This window comes from Rhea americana, unplaced genomic scaffold (assembly GCF_003343005.1).
Source record: "Rhea americana isolate MKP2758 unplaced genomic scaffold, rheAme1 scaffold_121, whole genome shotgun sequence".
NCBI classification, from domain to species: domain Eukaryota; kingdom Metazoa; phylum Chordata; class Aves; order Rheiformes; family Rheidae; genus Rhea; species Rhea americana.
This window is the reverse complement of record NW_028185273.1, coordinates 2,453,388-2,473,168: the sequence shown is the minus strand read 5'-3', so window position 1 is coordinate 2,473,168 and position 19,781 is coordinate 2,453,388. Positions and strand designations below refer to the sequence as shown.

General features: G+C 35.8%; 1 protein-coding gene across 2 annotated transcripts in view; it reads right to left on the bottom strand.

Moving 5' to 3' along the window:
* The window catches only part of CRISPLD1 (cysteine rich secretory protein LCCL domain containing 1), a 36,460-nt gene that overhangs the window by 16,098 nt on the left and 581 nt on the right, over positions 1-19,781 (bottom strand). Inside the window, exon 2 of one of the 2 annotated variants that reach the window (XM_085325292.1) lies at positions 18,579-18,901. In XM_085325292.1, coding sequence (XP_085181418.1) covers positions 18,579-18,836 — 258 coding nt within the window. In that variant the 5' untranslated portion in view covers positions 18,837-18,901. Of the gene's footprint in view, positions 1-18,578; positions 18,902-19,781 lie in introns of those variants that run through there. The other variant, XM_085325301.1, reaches the window with a different exon arrangement.

Here is a 19,781-nt window from a genome sequence, read left to right as displayed (position 1 = left end):
TTTTTTGTATTAAAAAAACTCCACAACAACAACAACAACACACAAGATTGTCCATTTTTCAAGTTTCTGTAACTGGGGGAGGAAATAAAAAAAGACTTTACAATGGTATGCCCCATTTGTTTTACATAAKACATAGAAATGTTTTTACTAAAGAAGAAAGTTTTAATCCCCTCACAGCATTCCTTCTGGAAAACACATGCAGACATGCTGAAGTGAAAAAAGACAAATCTGAAACCGAAAGGCTTAGTTCAACTTTCCAAGCTAAATCAAGTGCATTTTCCACCCTGTGAGATTTCTTTTCAGTAACAGGCCCTTTTCTCAGCCAAAAGGGCATTATCCAACACACTTTCAATATAAGGCTTTATTTCCTCTAAATCAATAGTTTATTTGAAATGAAAGTGGTTTTCTCCCTCTTTTCTATAATCAGCTTTTGTTAGAATAGCATACAGTACAAACAAAATATGTGAGGACTAGARTAAGGTTGTCTATCACTGGTTTTATGGCTAGGTTGGTAAAAAGGGAGGCACTGACCACATCAGTAAGAGATTTCTGTTTATAAAGGCACACTTACAACAAGTTGAACACACAAATTATGAATTATTGTTTATTGTGATATCCCTTAAGGAATATGGAAGAATAGGCAGGGCACAGGCAAATACAAGTTTCTCTCATCTTTCAAGAGCATACTTTTGCAGCATTCCYCCTATGAAATTATTATAGATGTATATATATCGTTTTTACTGTTTCAAGCTAGGGTTTATTCGAAGTGGTCCTTTCTTAGGCCAAGCATYCTGCTGGTTGACTTTTTAAAACTTCTAACTGAGAGTTGCAGTAATACTTCCCAGATATCTGACTGCTTTATACCAACACTCTGGTTAGGAAATTGAAATATTTCCAGGAGATAAACTAATTTTTTGATAGGAGCACAATTATTCATCATATGTTCAGATTAAGAGCTTCTTAGAGTAAGAATGTGTTATCTAAATAAATCAGTATTTCCAAACCCAAATTCCCATGCAGACACTGGAGATTATGTCTACAAATTTCTGATACAGACTGAAGGAAAAAAACACTACTATAACTAAAGAATACAGAAATACATGAAATAATTTTCAAGTGCTATAATTTATTTTTTGACATGCTGTTTTCATCTTTTTAATCAGATTACTCATTAACAGCCCCATATGCCCTTGAGTATGCAAAATTATGAACATATAAAGACTTCAGTATCATGCAGTTTAATTCTAGAGTATCTATTTCCAGTACTACTCTTCCATTTTTTCCAATTAGTATCAGTATTATCAGATAGTAAGATATTTAAAGCGTAAATTTCAACTTCAAAATTGCTATGTTTCTGTTTACAGAATTATTCTAGCAAGATAGTAATGACAAAATAAAACTTTTAATGGACCTACTTATGAATCTAAATCCCACTGACATTAGGAAACAGTAGTAATTTTCTATTCACCCCACTAGGCCAACAATCCAGTGTCATAAGCAAGAGGATTCCTTAATTTCTATAAGACAATATTCTAATCTTAAATCAGGAAGTTTTTTATCCACTTTTTGCCTCTCCACAGTAATTCCTGACAACATACACAGAACTAGGATGTTACATGAGCCATGGTGGCAACTCTACTCTCCTTGAGAATCTGCGTATGTGCCCGAGATTTTCTCAGACAGGCAACATGYAGAATTAATTAAGGATAAGAGGTCATAGCATAAAGCTCATTATGAGGCAATAACCCTGTTTTTTACTATGTTATAAAGATTAAATATGTCTCATTGGTGGAAATAATCCCTAGTGCCTATTTTTATATAAATTCCTGGTACCTCTAACCAAAAATGTCCTAGGAAAATGAGCATATTGCTTAATATGGAAACAACTGTAGGACTAAGAAAAYTCCAGAATCAAATTGAAATTTTGAAGTTTTCAAATAATATTTTTCAAGTTAGAGTGTTTATTAGTGAAAGAAAAAGAGAATGAGCGAAATTTGAAGCCAAAAGTAAGTGTCTTACATGAACACAAGTCTTACAGTAACACCAGTGACCTCTAATTCACTTTAAAAATGGGTAACGTTTTAGAGTCATTTCACTTTGATGCTCAGTTCYTCTTTTTTCTCAAGGTTTTCACTTACTACTGCTTACAGAGAAGYAATCCTCATCATAATGCAGTTTACTTGGAGTCATTTCATTTATCGTTCTGCTCTGGAGTCATCTAAGAAAGTGATATAATCAGCTTTCCTTGGTCGCTGCCCTTCCATGTCAATTACAATAAGTCTAAAGCCAGAAATTCCAGAGTCTTTGGTTCAGGTCAAGAGGGAAGGGTGAGAATGAAGTAATGGGAAAATGAGAACTGAGCTCATCACAATTTTGAGAGGGTATAGGAGCCTCAGGAAAATAAGATGCTCCATATAGGAAGAATTTTATGTTGATAGTACCTGCTTTCCTTAAACAGCCTGAAMTTTGTATTATAAAATCAGTAATTAGAGGATTAAAAACAAGTTTTGTTTCAACTGAAAGGTTTCAAAATTCATAATTATAATGAAAAWTTTAAATTAAAAAGATATTCTAACTAATCCTATCCATAGGCTTGGCAATTTTCATTTATTATTATATCAAAGAAATTTTTCAAAAGAACAAATGTTTAATTGTACAAAGAAACTCATTATTTAGCCTAATGAGTTGCACTGTTTTATTTAGCACAGTAAATTTTTACATATAATTACTGAGTTTTGCATTATTTATTCAGTTATCAACTGTTTTTTCTAAACAGTTCTGACAATTTTATAACACTGTAGAAAGAATATGATCCTTAAAACTTCAGTAATTCATATTTCAATGCCTTTGTGAAAYGTCTGAGATACTACTTCATGAGAACTGTCTCAGAAATCAAAATTTAAATACAAATATAAATATGTATATATATATATATCTCTTACCAGAAATATGCTATGGAATTTCATAGCACAGATTTCATACACTCAATTTTTATTCAGGTTGAATCACTAAAATTTTGATGAAAAGCAATCAATAAAACATTTTATGGAAAAAAATTCATCAGAATCTAACAGCAAATAGTTGCTGCTGCATAAGGATTGAATTCAGCAGAAAATGATGCCACATCTTATTTTTCTCTCCTATGCATGCATCACTCAGCAAAGTTACTTCAGAACAGTCAGCTGTTCAGGAAATTCTCTGTGTGTCATAGAAGAAAGAGCTCATTCATTTGTTTCTCAAAACTTTAACATCTAAATTTCTTACTTCCAAAGCCAGATATAAAAAATACCAGTCATGGTTATACTGCATATATAGCTAGCATAGCTTATGGTCAGAAAGGGCTGCCTATTAGATGAGAAGGAGKCCATAAAGAAATAGCCACCTACAATAGTATGATGAAACAGTGGTTCTTCTTCACCTAGACTGTGTTTGAGTTTAAATATGCTCAAATATGCAATAATGACTACTGTTGTTACTGGATCCAGTAAAAAACCACTTCAAGTATCTTAGTGTCAAACCACAGCACATAGAATGTAGGTACATCAAGAAGATTAACAGGATATATTTTAATTACTTCTTCATTTTAATTATTTAAGTATTCAGCTTTGGATGCTATGGAATAAGTCTTAGAACTATTGCACATTCATAAATAAAAAAAAAMCTGTCAGTGTAAGTTCCATGTAGGACACCAACTCTTTAATTGCAGTATTCRTTGTTCATCTTTCCTATTTTTTCATCAAAGGTACTGCTTCCTGAAGTGTCTTTAACAGAAGGTAGAAGAGAAACCTCTTTTAAGTTACATCAGAATATAGGAAGTATTGGAAGAAAAGAAAAAAGATCCCAGTTCCAAAGAACTTCCTAGTGATCCAAGTCACTTTCCTGATTGCTAAAGACTTTCCAAAAAAAAGGGGGGGGGGAGGATAAAATGCTATGATTAAAGTTATATGAAGAGAAACTGAGAATATTAATTCTAAGAAATAAAAACACTAATAGTTTTAAAGGGTTTGTATTCCAATCTAGCTTGATTAGCTTTAAATGGAATTTTTTAATGGAATTTATATATATATGTACATATACATTTTGTAACATTTCTTCTGTGCTAGCTCACATAGCAGACTGATAATAAACACAAACTATATCAATATAGAAAACCTACCACCTTCTTGGAATAGCAATTCTTGTATTCTTAAGAATACTTCCTTGTTTGTTTACATGATGTCAAGGTTTTAGCTTCAAACAATGAAAGTACCTCCTTATGCAAAGAAAGATATACAAATATATTTTCAAGTTTCATTTCATTAAATTTAAAACACTTTTGTTCTCTTAGTGCTTCCTTCAACCTTAAAAAAAAAAAAAAAAAAAAAAAAAAAAGAGGGGAGGGAAAGCAAATATGTATGGAGAGGTTTCCAAAAACACAAAAGAAGTCTATTCAGAGAAAGTTATACAATGAAAAACTTCAAACAAACAGTATATACCTGATCAGTGAATGTTTACGTAACAAGAAACTTAGAATTCAAAAAAAGCAAAGAATGGTGGAAWAGAAACAGTTACAACAAAAAAAGTATTTTCCATCCTACTGGAAGCAGGCATTTCTCATGTTTTAGCTATAATATTACTAATATTAAATCTGGCCCTGAAATATATAATGCACCAATATAGTTCTGATGTTTTAAAGTTCTTTGAAAAAGTTTTTCCACAACATTCTTCATTATCAGCTGGTATTTTACAGATTTATACTATGGTCTCTTCTAAAACAACTTAATGCTTTGAAATAATTGGTATAGAAAAAGATTAAAAGAAACTTCCACATAGCTACAGACAGGGATTCTTAAACTTGAAGAATGGTGAATAAGACTTTTAAACACAATTACATAAAAATACCAGAAAGCTGGGTTCCCCCTGCCAAAAAAAAAAAAAGATGACTGGTTTGTTTGATTATATGTGTACACTGCAGTTGATTCCTCAACCACTAGTTCTTTCACTCATGTTTTAATCTGACAAGTTTTTAATGAATTTGGACTATAAAATTTGGTAAAGGCAAGATACTGATGGGAGCTCAAGAAGATGCAAGTGCAACTAGGCAGCTGATTTGCAGGTCTGACAAGCATATTGACAGCAAAATCCTTTGCTGCTACACATAAGGTAATTGAACCTGCTGTATCATGAAAAAATATTTCACACATTGTAGGAAATCTATACGTGCTCTACATTTTGGACAAGAGATCATCATCAGGGTTGGCTTTACACCTTAAGAAGATCATCTAGTAATGCAAATTAAGAGATCAAAGAGCTGTTACGTAGTGAAGGGAAGATACCACAAAGATGGGCAGAAACTAAAGAGTTTTTAGCGCTCTTGTGCATCAGTACTCATGATATTGTACAAAGTGCTTGCATCTACCAAGTTTTGCACCTCTCTCTACCTCCTCCCCATGCAGATCATGCATTTGCATGCATGCATKTGGAACCTGAGATGGTCCAAAATCTCTTCAATGCCATAGTTCCTGCCACAATAGTTGAACACAGGTTTATCATGACAAATACAGCTACCTGGGTCATAGTGTACATTTTCCCAGGTCCATACAGGGGAAAATTTTCAAGATTTTTTTTTCCTCCTGTCCTTTCTAATCCACTGCATAAACAARTAATTGTGCACCAAAACTCCAGGAAACAATGAGTAGTCATCACTTAAAAACGTGAAAAATCAATCTGTAAAAAATGGATTCCACTATCTTTTCGTTTTTCTACATAATACTTAGATACGGAACTCTTACTGTTTTCAATTTTCACACATAATAACTTGTATCTAACAACAAATTAACTTCTTTATACTGCAGTCCTGAAGACTGTGATTTTATCAGCTTTTGTAAGTCATGTACAGGTTTTACAATTTCATGGATCTGGCTTCAGATTGAATACACACCCTTTAACAAAGACACAGAATATGTAAGACATTAATTTTTCTTTTGGTTAATACCAAAGGGCTTTGGGTACTGTTACTCTGACATCTGGGGCASAGTATGTTCCTACGCTCAATACGCACACATTCCTAAGACTACAGGTGTATGCAACATAGGACATCTAGCTTCTTATGAGGGCAAAGGAAGATGTTCTCCCTTTCCCCTATATGGGCATGAAATTATTGTCTACTGGTCTAACTCCAACTGGCTGACAGATTTAAGAATCCAGACTTTCCTCTACAGAAATAAATCATGTTATATTTATTCTAATGATTTTCTCTTCTATTTTGGAGGCAAAATCGTAGAATCATAGAATCAGTAAGGTTGGAAGGGACCTCTGGAGAACATCTAGTCCARCCTCCCTGCTCAGCAGGGTCACCTGGAGCATGTTAGACAGGGTTGCATCCAGGCAGGCCTTGAAGATCTCCAGAGAAGGAGACTCCACAACCTCTCTGGGCAACCTGGTCCAGGGCTCCGTCACTCTCACAGGAAAGAAGTTTTTCCTTATATTCAGGCAGAACTTCCTGTGCTTCAATTTCTGCCCATTGCCTCTTGTCCTGTCACGCGGGACAACTGAAAAGAGTTTGTCCCTGTCCCCTTGACACCCTCCCTTCAGGTACTTGTACACATTGATAAGATCCCCCCTCAGGCTTCTCTTCCMCAGGCTGAACAGGCCCAGCTCTCACAGCCGTTCCTCATAGGGCAGGTGCTCCAGCCCTCTGATCATCTTTGTAGCCCTACGCTGGACTCTCTCCAGTAGCTCCTTGTCTCTCTTGTCCTGGGCAGCCCAGAACTGGACACAGTACTCGAGATGAGGCCTCCCCAGGGCTGAGTAGAGGGGCAGGATCACCTCCTTCGACCTGCTGGCAACACTCTTCCTAATGCACSCCAGGATACCATTGGCCTTCCTGGCCACAAGGRCACATTATTGGCTCATGGTCAAAATAGACTGGACTGAGTTTAGTTTGTTCATGACAGCATACCTGTGCTTTGTTGAATAAACTGAAAACCAGAAATGTATGGTAGATATTTCTGATTGGAAGGACAGTGATGATCATCCTAATTTTAGAGATGCTCTATGTGCTTCAGTTTTTCATGCAAAAATTGCAAAATTCAGAGTTAGCAATGGGGGTGAGGGGACAYAACAAAACAGGCAGAGCTAATATTGAGTTTTCTGATATTCAAAATCAACATCYTGGAGGGCAGACTCCATCAGGCAAAACACTTATCCAACACTTAATCAAGATGTCATCTCCTAGCCTTCAACCTTGCCAAATATACACTYCCTAAGTCACCTCTAAATGAGATAAAGTCATTCAGAGATGACTTTAAGTTCAAAAGTAAAACCTTTCCTTATGACAAACGATCTACTTTTTCTAATGAAGCATACATTTAGAACAGGAGATCCCAAATGCTGAAAACAAGTTTCTTAGCCATCCAAGAGGCTGTTTTCCCCTAAAGGAAGTTATCAGCAAAGCCACTTCACTTCTACTCTTACATCCTCCTGCGTGACAAAAAAAGTCTTCATGTACTATTGCTCCAAAGTATCTTCCTCCCATGGCTTAGCTACACACARAAATCTCTAGTTCAGATAAATGATGATCTTGATTTGATTTCAACAGCTATTTAGAATAGTCTTCTACTGACAAGATGGCATGATCAGATGCTTCTGCTATCCAGACCAGTATACCACATAGAATGGCTATCCAAACTTACAACTCAGCTAAGATGTATGACAGGAACACTGGTTAAACCTCCAGTCCTAATATTTACTTTTCAGTGATGGGACAAAATGTTCAATTCTTCATACTTCAGCCTTACAGTCTCATTTGGACTGCATATTTTATCCAGTGTCTCCCTCTTTCAGCTTTGGAAAACAACTTGCATATCATCTTGAATCTCGTGATTATTTATGCCATTTCTGCTGCATTTCTTAGCATTCAAATACATCTACTGTCCAAAACATTCCCTTCCATGAATCTAGCAGTAAGGAAATTATGTTGATCTTTTAGACTGGGGTTGCAATACCATCGCATATACCAAGACTAAACTTATACTGGATTATGGTTTGTCTATGACAACTATTTTTATTCAGATCACCAAGGTGGCAGATTGAACTGAAAGGATAATAGCAGTTACTGACTCCAGCTGCCTCCTCYTCTTCTTTCCCAGTGGTTACAAGATTTGCAGCAGGGATGTTGCATGAAATATGGATCCTGAACACCCATTATTTACAGTATATCACATTAAATAAGTCGCAACTAAAACCAGTTTAACTTTACAGACTGGACTACAAATTGTGGTATTTAACCTCTGTAAACACAGCATTCAAGTAGAGTGTAGGCTGAAACCCATGTACTGCTGATGAAGGAGCTGATGTTTCAGTGAGGATACTGCAGCTCAAATAACAGCATCAACAGTTAAACCGCCCCTGAATTTATATAGACTCAAAATAGATACCTACATCTAATTATCTAAACTGCCTTTGTAGTTAAGGGTCTACAGAGGGAGACTTATCTGAGTTATGCTTCAGCCGTGGTGGAAGCACAAGCCTCCAAGGCATTTCTTAATGCCAAGGTTGCTGGTTTAATGGGCCACTTGTTTGAGGGTTGGACTAGATGATCTCCAGAGGTTCCTTCCAACCTTACCAATTCTATGATTCTATGATTTTATCTATCTACCTTTAACTGAGATAAACTATGTCTTGGATAAACTTTATCTCCATTGGCTATAAAGAAGACTGGCTCAAACACAGACATCTACACCACAGGACACCAAAAGTTTGATGACATGAATCCCACCATCTATGTTGCATGAGTGTTAAAGAGTTAATTCTTGGCTAAGGCTGGCCAGCATAAGTGAGTCTCCCAATTACATCAACTAGCGCAAGAATTAGCAAGCCTGGCAGCTCTAAACGCACTTTCCGTGAAATACAAGAAATACAGTGATAACGTTTGAACTGGCGAGATTTTCATGCACATAGGAAAGTGGAAAAAAATCATATGGAATGGGACTATATGGAAAGAAAAAAAGAGCTAGAATTTAAGCTCAGTAAAGATGGAAAAGTAAGTACAGTGGGCAACATTGAAAATAAACATTTACCATGGCATAGTATAAAAACCTCATTGCTGTATACATTCTAAATATAGGGAGAGAGTGGTAAAGTAAATACCTCTGTACAGTATGGGTATTTATTTGCTTTTTAATAGAATACAGTGTATTCTTTAAGACCAGTGATGCTGAGARGGAAAAAAGGAAAGATGAAACATTGGATGAGAAATGTCATGATCAAGTAAGCCAAAAATACAGTTAAGAAATAGAAATCAGCTACATGGTGCCAACAGAAAATCACAAAGAGCTACAGCTGGAAAAGACCTCAAGAGACTGATCTTAACTATAGTCTAGCTTCCTCCACTGAGMCAGAATAAAATCTACATTATCCACATTTTTTATTTAATAAATTAGAATAGTTTCACAATCTTTTGGAGTTTCATCATTTTAAGAGTAAAGAGGATTTCCTTGGTATGCAACCTAAATCTCCTTCCCTGCAATGCTAGTTGATGTCTTCCTGCCAAGAAAAAAAAAACAAATCACACTTTGAAATAATTTTTATTTCACAGACTAAATTCAGCTGCTTCATTCCTTCACCCTTATTCATAAATCACATACCCTGATCGTATAAGCAATTCTACTAATCTCCTTTACTCTCACTACAGCAGCTAGATCATTCTTAAACCATGGCCATAACTRCGCATCTCATTTTAGCCAAGGTCTTAGCAGTTTCACATACAGAAGTCCTACATATCTGATAGTTTACCTCTTTTGAAACATGATTGCTTCATATTTGTAACCTGGTATTACTCCTGCATCTTTTTCTCTGCTGTGTTACATATACACTTTATAGACGCCTTGTGTTCTACCTGTTTGATTTCCTCCTTTTTCTGTACCTTGCAATTAAACTTACTGCATATCATCATGTTGATTCAAGGCCATTACTTCCATTTGTCAAGTTCTTCTTCTAATTTTGACTGCATTCTCTAAAACAATCACAACCTATACCCAGCTAAATGTACACCGCAGTTTTCAAGTGTATTCYGTACTTATCCAAGTCATAACCAGAATGCTGAACCAAAAGGGAAAGATTCCAACAGTGCATCACCATTTTCATTGTTCTGCCATTTTGACAGGGAATATATCCTTATATACTATACTAGTTAATTTCTGGGTCAAAAATAATAGAACAGATTAGTTTGATATGATCAGTTCTTGATAGACTTCAGCAGTTTGCAACTCAGCTTTCTAAGAAAATTAGGCTTTGAAAAGGCATTTTCATCSACACCTGGGCTTCAGAGGGAAGTCCATGGGAATTAATGATCATTAGCACAAGTGAAAAAGTTACCTACAGAAAATTGAGATGCTTAGTTTCAGTCATTTGAGTTTGGAAATATCGGACTCAATGCTCAGCTAAGGTCACCTAGATAGTATAAAGCAGAGTGAACACAAAAACTCAGAAGTCCTGAAACGCTGGACAAATCTCTTTGAAATTATRAAAACAACCATGCTAATAAGTACTAATATATCCTCTAAACACAGACAGAGAAAGAAGATATGTAAAATTATTAAACTTTTTACTACCAAGAAAGTATCCATTTTCTGATGGAGGAATACAGTCTAGAAATAAATGGTAAGGACCTCATATGCTACCATGTGGTAGACTGGAGTTTATAGAGCTTTAACCTGGGCAGAAATCCCTGAATAGACCTTGAGGTTTCAGTGACTCCTTTGGAAAAGATTAAAAAGCAGGAAAAACTGTGGCTTTTGCCTGGAAACAGGAAAGCAGCATGAGGCCAAAAATATTGTTCCCAAACACTGAATAAATTGAACCAATTTTTGAAGCATCTCTCTATTACAGTTTCATGTGTTTGAGGTTTTTGTGTTCAAAAAGTGAAAAACAGGAATAGGAACAAGCAGACATGACTAATCACATTTAATTTTGTGTGTACTCTAAGCACATTAAAAAAACCTTGCTGGAATATTCAGGTTTCCAAGGTGTTCTGAAACAGTACATTTACTTTGCCCCTTTTTAAAAACAGTATATAAAGACTTTCTATTAGAACATGACTTAAAATCATCTATTCATTTGTATATTCTGACAGGAAAGGAAAAGAATCAACAATGGTGTGAAAAATTGATCTTGATTTCRGCATTTTGTCCATTGTAAAAGTATGAATTACACACATTCATTACAAAGAGTATTCATAAATATTTATAGCTTACTATAAATTGACCAAAGCATAGGTCCTTACTTTAAATTCTAGTGGTGATTACCACTATAAACTAGCTGTAACTACTTGCTTTCATTCAGTAGTTTTAGAGATGCTACAGAATTTCCTGGACTTTGAACAGGAAYTGCCTGCAATATCTCAAAAATGCAGCAAAATGAATGTTTGCTTTTAAAAGGTGACCACTGTGTTATTACTTTAGTACAATAGAAATGAATTGAAATTATTGTAAGAAATAGCTCATTGATTATAAGTGACCTGGCATTGTTGTTAGAAATACATTTAAATATAGTCTTAAAGAAAGCAGTTCGAAAATGTATTAATGCAAGAGTTCATAGCCATTCAGAKAGCCAACAGGGAATTCAGGACAAATATATTATGCTATGTATCGGGCATCTTTCTTTCTTGAAACACATCCAGAACACTGATTTAATGAGTAAAGTAACCTCATTTTAAGTAACTGACATCTTCCCTCATATTAGAGTAAAAAAATCATGCCTCTCAATAAGGAGAGAAGATAGTCTTCCTAACCAATCATGTTTTTCTGATTATGAGTCACTTCACTTCATGCCAAACCTAAGGCTGAGCTTTAATATTTACAGGTAAGAGGTCAAATTTATATCTAGTATTTCAATTAAATTATGTAAGAAATAAGTATCAAATTGTATTTTGGAATTAAAAAAATCTTTATTAAAGAAGATTCCCATTCAGATGTCATGAAGATGGCAGGCTACTTGGAGTTCTTTCTACAAATCTCAGTGATTCTGTGTGTTCAGCCTCAATTTTGTGCTTATTTCTGGTTCTGTTACTCCTGATTACCACTCAATAATCTTTTTGATATGGGAGATGAAGAAGTTCTCTGACAGCAAAATAAGAGAGGAACAATGTCTGTCCTATGTAGTTACTTATTTTTATTTTGGGAAAGCTCCCATAAACTTTGAGACAGTAAGCCTTTCTGCTACTTTCCACTTTCAGTTTCTTTACTTGGAGCTGCTTAGTTGTTTTTGGCATTGCATCAATAAAAGTCATAACGTGGACTTATCCACTTGCTTTCTTGGCTACTTTTGCATTGCACAATCCTTTGCTAAAAGTGCCAGAAAGAATAAGAGGATAAGTCAACGTCACTGTGCTCTTTGATGCAGTGTCAGTAGCCTTTGAGCGCCGGCAAAGAAGCTGAAGCACTTCCGCCATCCTTTGAAGTGGAGCAGGGAAGTGGAAAACCAGAGGGAAAGGAGACAGGTTCACTCTGAAAGAGCTGCTATGTTTTTGGCACCCTAAGTGCTCTCCAGCCACTTAAAGGATTCCACAAACCAAAGTTCTCTGCTCGAAAGGAATGGGAATTGTTTTTAACCAAGCATCCCTGCAGAGTCTTGGCAAATCTGACAGGACAAACCAAACAGAGACGTGCAAGAGTTTTGTCACAAAGTTCTAAGAATTTAAATAGCGCTTTGTTGTTCAGCATAGAAAAATTCACCAAAACATGTAAGTCCAGTATCAGGCTTTTACTGTTCCTCATGCAGTTTTAACTCTCCTCTACACACTGGAGCACAGAGACTGACTCCAGTTCAGGTTTCAATTCTGTAGCCCAGTATGCTCCACAAAAAAATTTCAGCTGGGATCTGACAGGTATGCGCAGAGACACTGCCAGATCCAGACTTATGCAGATTGTACGATATAAAGCAGCACACAATGGCTGAAAATTTATTTCAATCCCTATTCAGTCACTATGATCACATGAGTAATTGTTTATTCTCATCCACGCAATAACTGTGAGTTCATACGATCAGAAGTCCACTGATCTGTATTCAAATATAGGATGAATTTCCCTGAGGAAGAATTCAAAAAACTGTAAGTGAGAAACTGGACCAACACACAAGATTATTCAGACCCCCGAAGTATTTACAGTCCTTCTTTCTTATTTTTTGTCTTTTGAAGTCCTCATGAAGTTATTGAGAGTGGCAAGCCTTCTTGCCACCAAACTGTGAGGCCTCATGCAAGCCAGGAGTCAGTCACAGTTTAGAAATGAATGGTATGGTATCAGATCTCATCACTTATCACTACCAAAGCTTTCAGAAAGATAAGACCTTCAGAGGTAAAATATCAACAGAAAGTAAGAAGAAGTATATTTTTTACCCTTGTTAATAAAATACAAATGCAATACTACTGTGAGATGCACAGATATAAAATTACATAGAAACCATGCAGCTATACCAAATAAATGACCCCAGCCTGAACTTAAAGAAAAAAAAAAGCACATCTTTATAAGATTTTATTTCTTTCATAAGGTTTGCAAAATAAATCTTTTTAGAAGCAAGATAGAGGCTTTGTGATGATATCTCCAGCATATACAGGCAGGATCTGACCATAAAAAGACAAATAAATAGATAAGATTTACTTGCCCTAGAGGACACTGATGTTCTCCAATTATGGTAATTACAAAACATAGTATGTGGCCAGGTGCCAAGAAATACCAGATTGAAATAGGTTGCTATTTCTCAAGTTAGGAACTTAAAACACTTTTCAGTACAGCCAAGGTACATGCATAGAATGAGAATCTCACATGAGCTATTTGACTCATTTATGCACTTAGAAAAATTTATCTTCTTCTATGAATTCAAGGAAAAAATAATAAGATTTAAAATAGAATTCATGATAAATTCAGTAATCAAAATTGCAGATTTTATTCCATRTGGATACTTTGTAATTTGCAGAGTACAGTTGTTTAAAACATAAAGGAACTAACCATTTTCCATTCCAYTTTTCATATTTTTAAGAATATTTTTAAAGTGTCAATCATGACAAGGAAAAAAAATCTCAGTTCTCATGAACTTGTTCAAATTTGTWAATGTGCAATGTTACCATTAAAATTATCATAAAACATAATGATTYTGAAAAGTTAGTCCATGATACACAAGTAATACTTACAGAAAATGAAATTAAAAAGATCAAAAGATTAGAAAGTTGTAGGATTAAGGTGCCTAAATAAAGTATTTTGAGTTTTATCAACACTTTAGAATTTAGTAATAATTTATTAATAATGCAATAATAAATAAACCTTTCTAATTGAAGAAAGTAGAATAAGGCCTTCTGTGTCAATCTAGTCCGAACAACAAACCAATGTACTTATTTTCTGATTTACCACTGTTTATTTCAGGTAAGAGTTTTTCTTGTATGACACTTCATGTCTTATTTCAGGGTAATATTAATGACAGTCATGTGTGTAAGGCTCTAAGTAGTGTCTAAAATTGGTGATTTGCCAAATCAGTATTTTGATCACAGAAATACTTTCTTACATATTTCAAGACTATTACATATGTTGACAAATGTATGGCAAATCAAGGCCTTGCCTTTAAGTCTTAATGGACAGGTCTTTGCCTTTCCATGATCAGCAATGCCAGGAAGAGGGGAAAAAAATAAATAAAAATAAAAGTCATCTTGACATAAAGGAAAAGATCATGAAAAGACAGAAAATAACTTAAGAATAAACAATTATATTTTCAGATTTCCAGAAATATACATCCTTGGTCTTCTGCTGTACACAAGAGTACAGCAGCTTCTTCATAACATTCCCACACAGGAGAATGTAAGTTGGGTGACGATGCTTATTGATAGTATTAAGTCATTTAAGGTAGCTAAAGATATGAAAATAAAGATTCTGTAATACCGGATAGGTAGACAAAATGGTAGATAACATTCCATGTTAATACATGCAAAGTAACGAGTACAGGAGATTACCGCCAACTATCATACACAGTAGGAAGCTGGAAATGACCCATCAGCACAGTAGAAAGAACACTGAAGAGCTCTTTGAAAATGTCAACTTTAGTTTATTCATGGTCACAAGCAAAAGAATGTTAAGAATTATTAGAAAGAGAACAAAGAATATTAAAAAAAAACTATATAAATCTACAATACACCAAACCATCAGTTGTGTTCCCTTCGAACTAACAAGAACACAGTAGAACCATAGCAGATAGAGAAGGACAACAAAATAGAAGAGCTTTTCAGACGAAACAGTTTTCAGGTTAGAAGAGTAGGTCTCCTCAGCTGAAAAAGAGGTGACTATTGACATATGCTAGAAGGCTRCAAAATTGTGAAAAGTAAAAAAAGATAAATATGTGAGAATTTTGCATTATTTCTCACAATAAAGAAAAACGTAGTATCAAATAAAAGAACGGCTTTAAAGGAAAAAAAAAGTACCTTTTCCACATTGTTATAGAACATGGCAACTTGAATATGCAAAGAATATAAACTCATAGAAGACACATAGTATTTAGATTCATAGAAGTCCCAACTGGGACTATTCAGCACAAAAGTTCAACTGCAGATTTAGGAAGTCCTTCAATTGATTTTTCTGAAAGCTGGTAGGCCTCCCTGCAGAAGTTTCTCTGTTTGCATTCTCTAATCTTACTCTCTTACCCAGGAATCCACTACTGATTGCCGCCAGGGACAAAATATTTGGGAAGATGAACTTTTGATGCAGTAAATTCAGGCAGACAGCCACGAGAATGTTCTGTTGATCAGACATCTCTACAGTGAATCTTACTACAGTTAGTAACTTCAGGTTTCYCAACAGTAATAAGCTGCTATCTTTTCTTCTTCATGTCATAAGGGGAGGGTTTACAGCAGTACAGAAAATCAGCAATTTATCTTCTTTTTTTTTTTTTAACAGAATCAAGATCTTAAATGCTGGAGGCCAACTTCAATTAAGGGCATGCAAAGGAACCACAGAATATCTGTACTACAGTATCATCACACAGATATTATTTTGTATCACTGCATCTCCTTATGACTGAACATAAATGAAAATTTTAACATGCCATATGGCATGGAATATCATGTTATGGTTTATTCTTTTCAATATCCACGCAGTTCCATTTTTCTTCTGAATACTAATGTATTCATTACAGCTTAAATCGAGAATGCTGCCTCAGCCCTGTGGTTCCCTCAAAGGTAAGGCTGGAAATTGTAAGTAAGGCAATATAACCAACAGCTCCTGTCYAAAGTGTGGTTCTTCTTTCCCTACTCCTTAGCTATGTATTCCTGCCCTCTTCCTTTTATTAGCATTGGTGCTCAGAGTCAGCTATGCTGAGAGGCAGTCCCAGGACCCAAACTGGCAGAAAGTTAACTATCTCCCCTCCCCCCCCCCCCCCCCAAAAAAAATGATTCTTTAAGTACTTGAATCAATGTCATCATCAACTCAGAGAAGTGCCAGTGGTAGGAGAGGGACAGAGGCATGCAGCCAGCGGTTGAGCCAGAGAAGTAGTGCCAACCTCTTCAGCCAGAGCCAGCTGTCAGATTAGCTTAGTTGTAAAATACAAATAGTGTAATGAGACATGCAGTCCCCAGATGTTTTCTCCCGGTTCCAAGTACACTTGGAGATTTTAAACTTTTTCTTAACCTATATGATAGACTTATAAAAAGGTAAGTATATCAGTTGGGTGCCTGAACTTTGAACGCTTACACTCAGATTCAGTAAGTTTGAGAAAATTTAACTTTCACAAATAGACCTAGCTCTATTTCCAATAAATGGTTTTAGTAGCACAAAGGACAGCTTATCCTGGCAGGTCTGTGGCCATAGCACAAGGTTTTTGCCAGTATTTCTGGACTAYTGAAGGTCCCACCAATGCAGTCCCTAATCCCTCTGGATACTCTTGCCAACATTCAGTCCTGCTCTCTCCTAAAAGCTGCCGGTCCCACTCTGCTGCTGTTTCCCCACTCTTTCTCCCTAAGGATATCTCATTTCCATGCTCCAGAGTACAAGTGGCAAGGGCCATTGGGGAGCAGATGGGGAAAAAAGAAAAAAAAAAAGAAAAAAAGAAAGGGAAATAAAGAAAGAAATAAAGAAAATAATCCTTGCTCCCAAATACAAACCTAGCACAGTCTAGGCCAAAGTGCATGCACTGCAGAAGAAATCTCTGAAGAATACAGCTCCTAAAAATCTAACTAATTAGTACTTCCAAATTCCATTTTCCATATCTTAGGAATGGAAACAGGTATGTAACTAAAAATCAAAGTTATCCTTTTGCGGAATCTCAAGGAAAAGTTCTGCAGTATTTTAACTCAAGAAAACAACATATTCTTCCTTATTTTCATTTTACAAAAAGGTTGGAAAGCTTTGGCTCAAGTTTTCCAGAAAAAAGATCAACCTGAATAAAATACTGGGAACAAAAGTGTAATATTACAGAAAGGTTTGAAAATGTCACAGCAGTAAGTAAAATTTAAAGATACAGCCATAACTGAAACAGTTAAAGGGGTTTAAGATATTATTGACACTGTTTGGAGATGAGATGAGGTAACTAATTCTCTGACTGCTCTTAGCCTGATATTGTAACATTCATTTTGGCTAATTTAAGTTAAATTGCCTTTGTCTCCAGGACACACATGCTCTGTTCAATCACACCTCCACATGGAGAGAGAAATCACTCCAAGCCAGGACAGATAGTTACATCTTCAAATGTGTTAGTAGGATCATCTGTTATCATCTTCCAATGGAAGGTATAAGGAAACCTGTACAATATTTGGTGTTACCAATCCTTCCTATAGTAATGATATTTCTCTGATATGTGGAGAAATAAACACAGTACCAACACAGGAACTAGATTTAAGCTTTTCTGCAGAAGCAAGAATGAAAAAAAAAAAAAAAAAAAAAGATATTCATTCTTGTCAAATCTTCCTAAAAGCCCTAATGACATAATTTTAGCATATCTGATTTGATCTAATTGGTAAAGAGACCTTGAACTATGGTACAAAATTGAAATTCAAGAACAGGTGAGGTTTAAACATCCAAATAATATATCAAAAATAGAGATTTCTTAAAGTAAAAGCATAAATAGAAATTATGTATCACATTATTAGAAACATACAGGACTCCAGTCTAGTAGCACATGCCAACTTAAATAGACGACTTTCTCACTATAGAAGCCTCTTTTTGCTCAGAAATTCCATCCAGCCTAGAAAGCTTGGGAGAGAATCTACATTATTTTGAAATTTCTTAAACGGTAACTTCTTAAAATAATAATCAACTATAATGAATAATCCACTTTTGCAAATTGGCCTCTCATACAGAMGACGACCTTTCCATTCAGGACAGCTATCACAGATAAACCCATTAATACCAGTAGAATATGACACTTGATCCACAAACAGGCAATTTTTATCTCACAGTTTACCTTGTGCTGTTAAAAAGAAAAAAAGAGGATGAGAAAGAGGCAAACAAGTAACAAGTGCTTTAAATGAGAAAACAAGCAAGCTAAAACTGAAAGTATGCTGATTTATAAAGTGACAATAACTACTCTATGAACATTTCTTTCTGGATGTCACTAACAATTTTCCTTACCATATATTCCATATTGGAAGCTGGTGGATACACCTGACCCCGTAATTTATTATGAAGATCCAAGATACTTTGCATATCACTGTCTGTGATAGCCCTTTTCCCTCTCTGCTTGGCGATCCACCACTCACCATCTTCATCCATGTACTTTTCCAAAAGTTCCTCTAAGAGTGTGGCATTGGGAAGAATCATTGAAGAAACTGCTTGAGCTATGAATAGCAAAGTAGTTACTCTGAGCCATTTCTGTACTACATACTTCATGATGAATGATCTCAAAATGCTCAGGAGTTAGCTCCAAGACAAAGTCTTTCTTCCAGGTSTGTTAGCTGTAAAGGCATAAGAGAGAGCAATGTAATTTTGAGGTTGAAGTACTGGCACACATGAATCTGCTGAGCAACAAAAGTCAAACTGTAGTGGGTAGAGAGTTTGCCAGTGTTTTTTTCGGGATACAGACTAGGATGCTACACGTACTTTACACTAATAAATGTATGCTGTGGTTTTTGAAAGATAGCTTGTCTTCAGCCTCATGAACCTAGGATCATTTAAGTGGCTTTATAAAGTACATTGGCATGCCCACTTCAGTGGCTGCCTACAAGAAAGCATGCTTTTCATGTGTACTTAAAAGGAGCCAGGCATTAATGAAGATTAGACTTTAGATATAGTTTTCCAGTACCGGTATTTATGAAGGAAAAAAAAAAAAAAAATCAAGCTAAAAGCCTTGCATTCAATGCCTAAATGTGAACTGAAGAACACAAGGAAGTTAGTCTGAAATATACACTCTTGGTGCATTTGAAAATATGATTKTGATTAAGAAAGAGCTTTTGTTCCATGATTTCCAAGTACCTACTAAAAGTATTCAACTCTGTCAAACAAATGGGAGGGGAGGGAGAAGAGATGGGGCTATTCCTTTTACCGAACAAAGAAAAGCACAGTGAACTCTTTTGAAAAGTAGTACCAGCAAGAGCAGACTATTCCAAGACCTACTACTACACGCCTGAGCGCTTATCGCTAGGAAAGCCTGCGGGCTTCCTCACTCCGGGTCACAACGCATTCATACCGCCACACCACCGCATCCAGCCGCGCAGAGCGAAACAAAAAGACGGAAAGGGGGCAGAAAAGGACTCTGCCGGCAGCGCCGCCGGCACCAGCCGGGAGCGGGGGGCCGCGCCGCGGCCCCGGCCCAGCCGCCCTTCGGCGCGCCGGGAC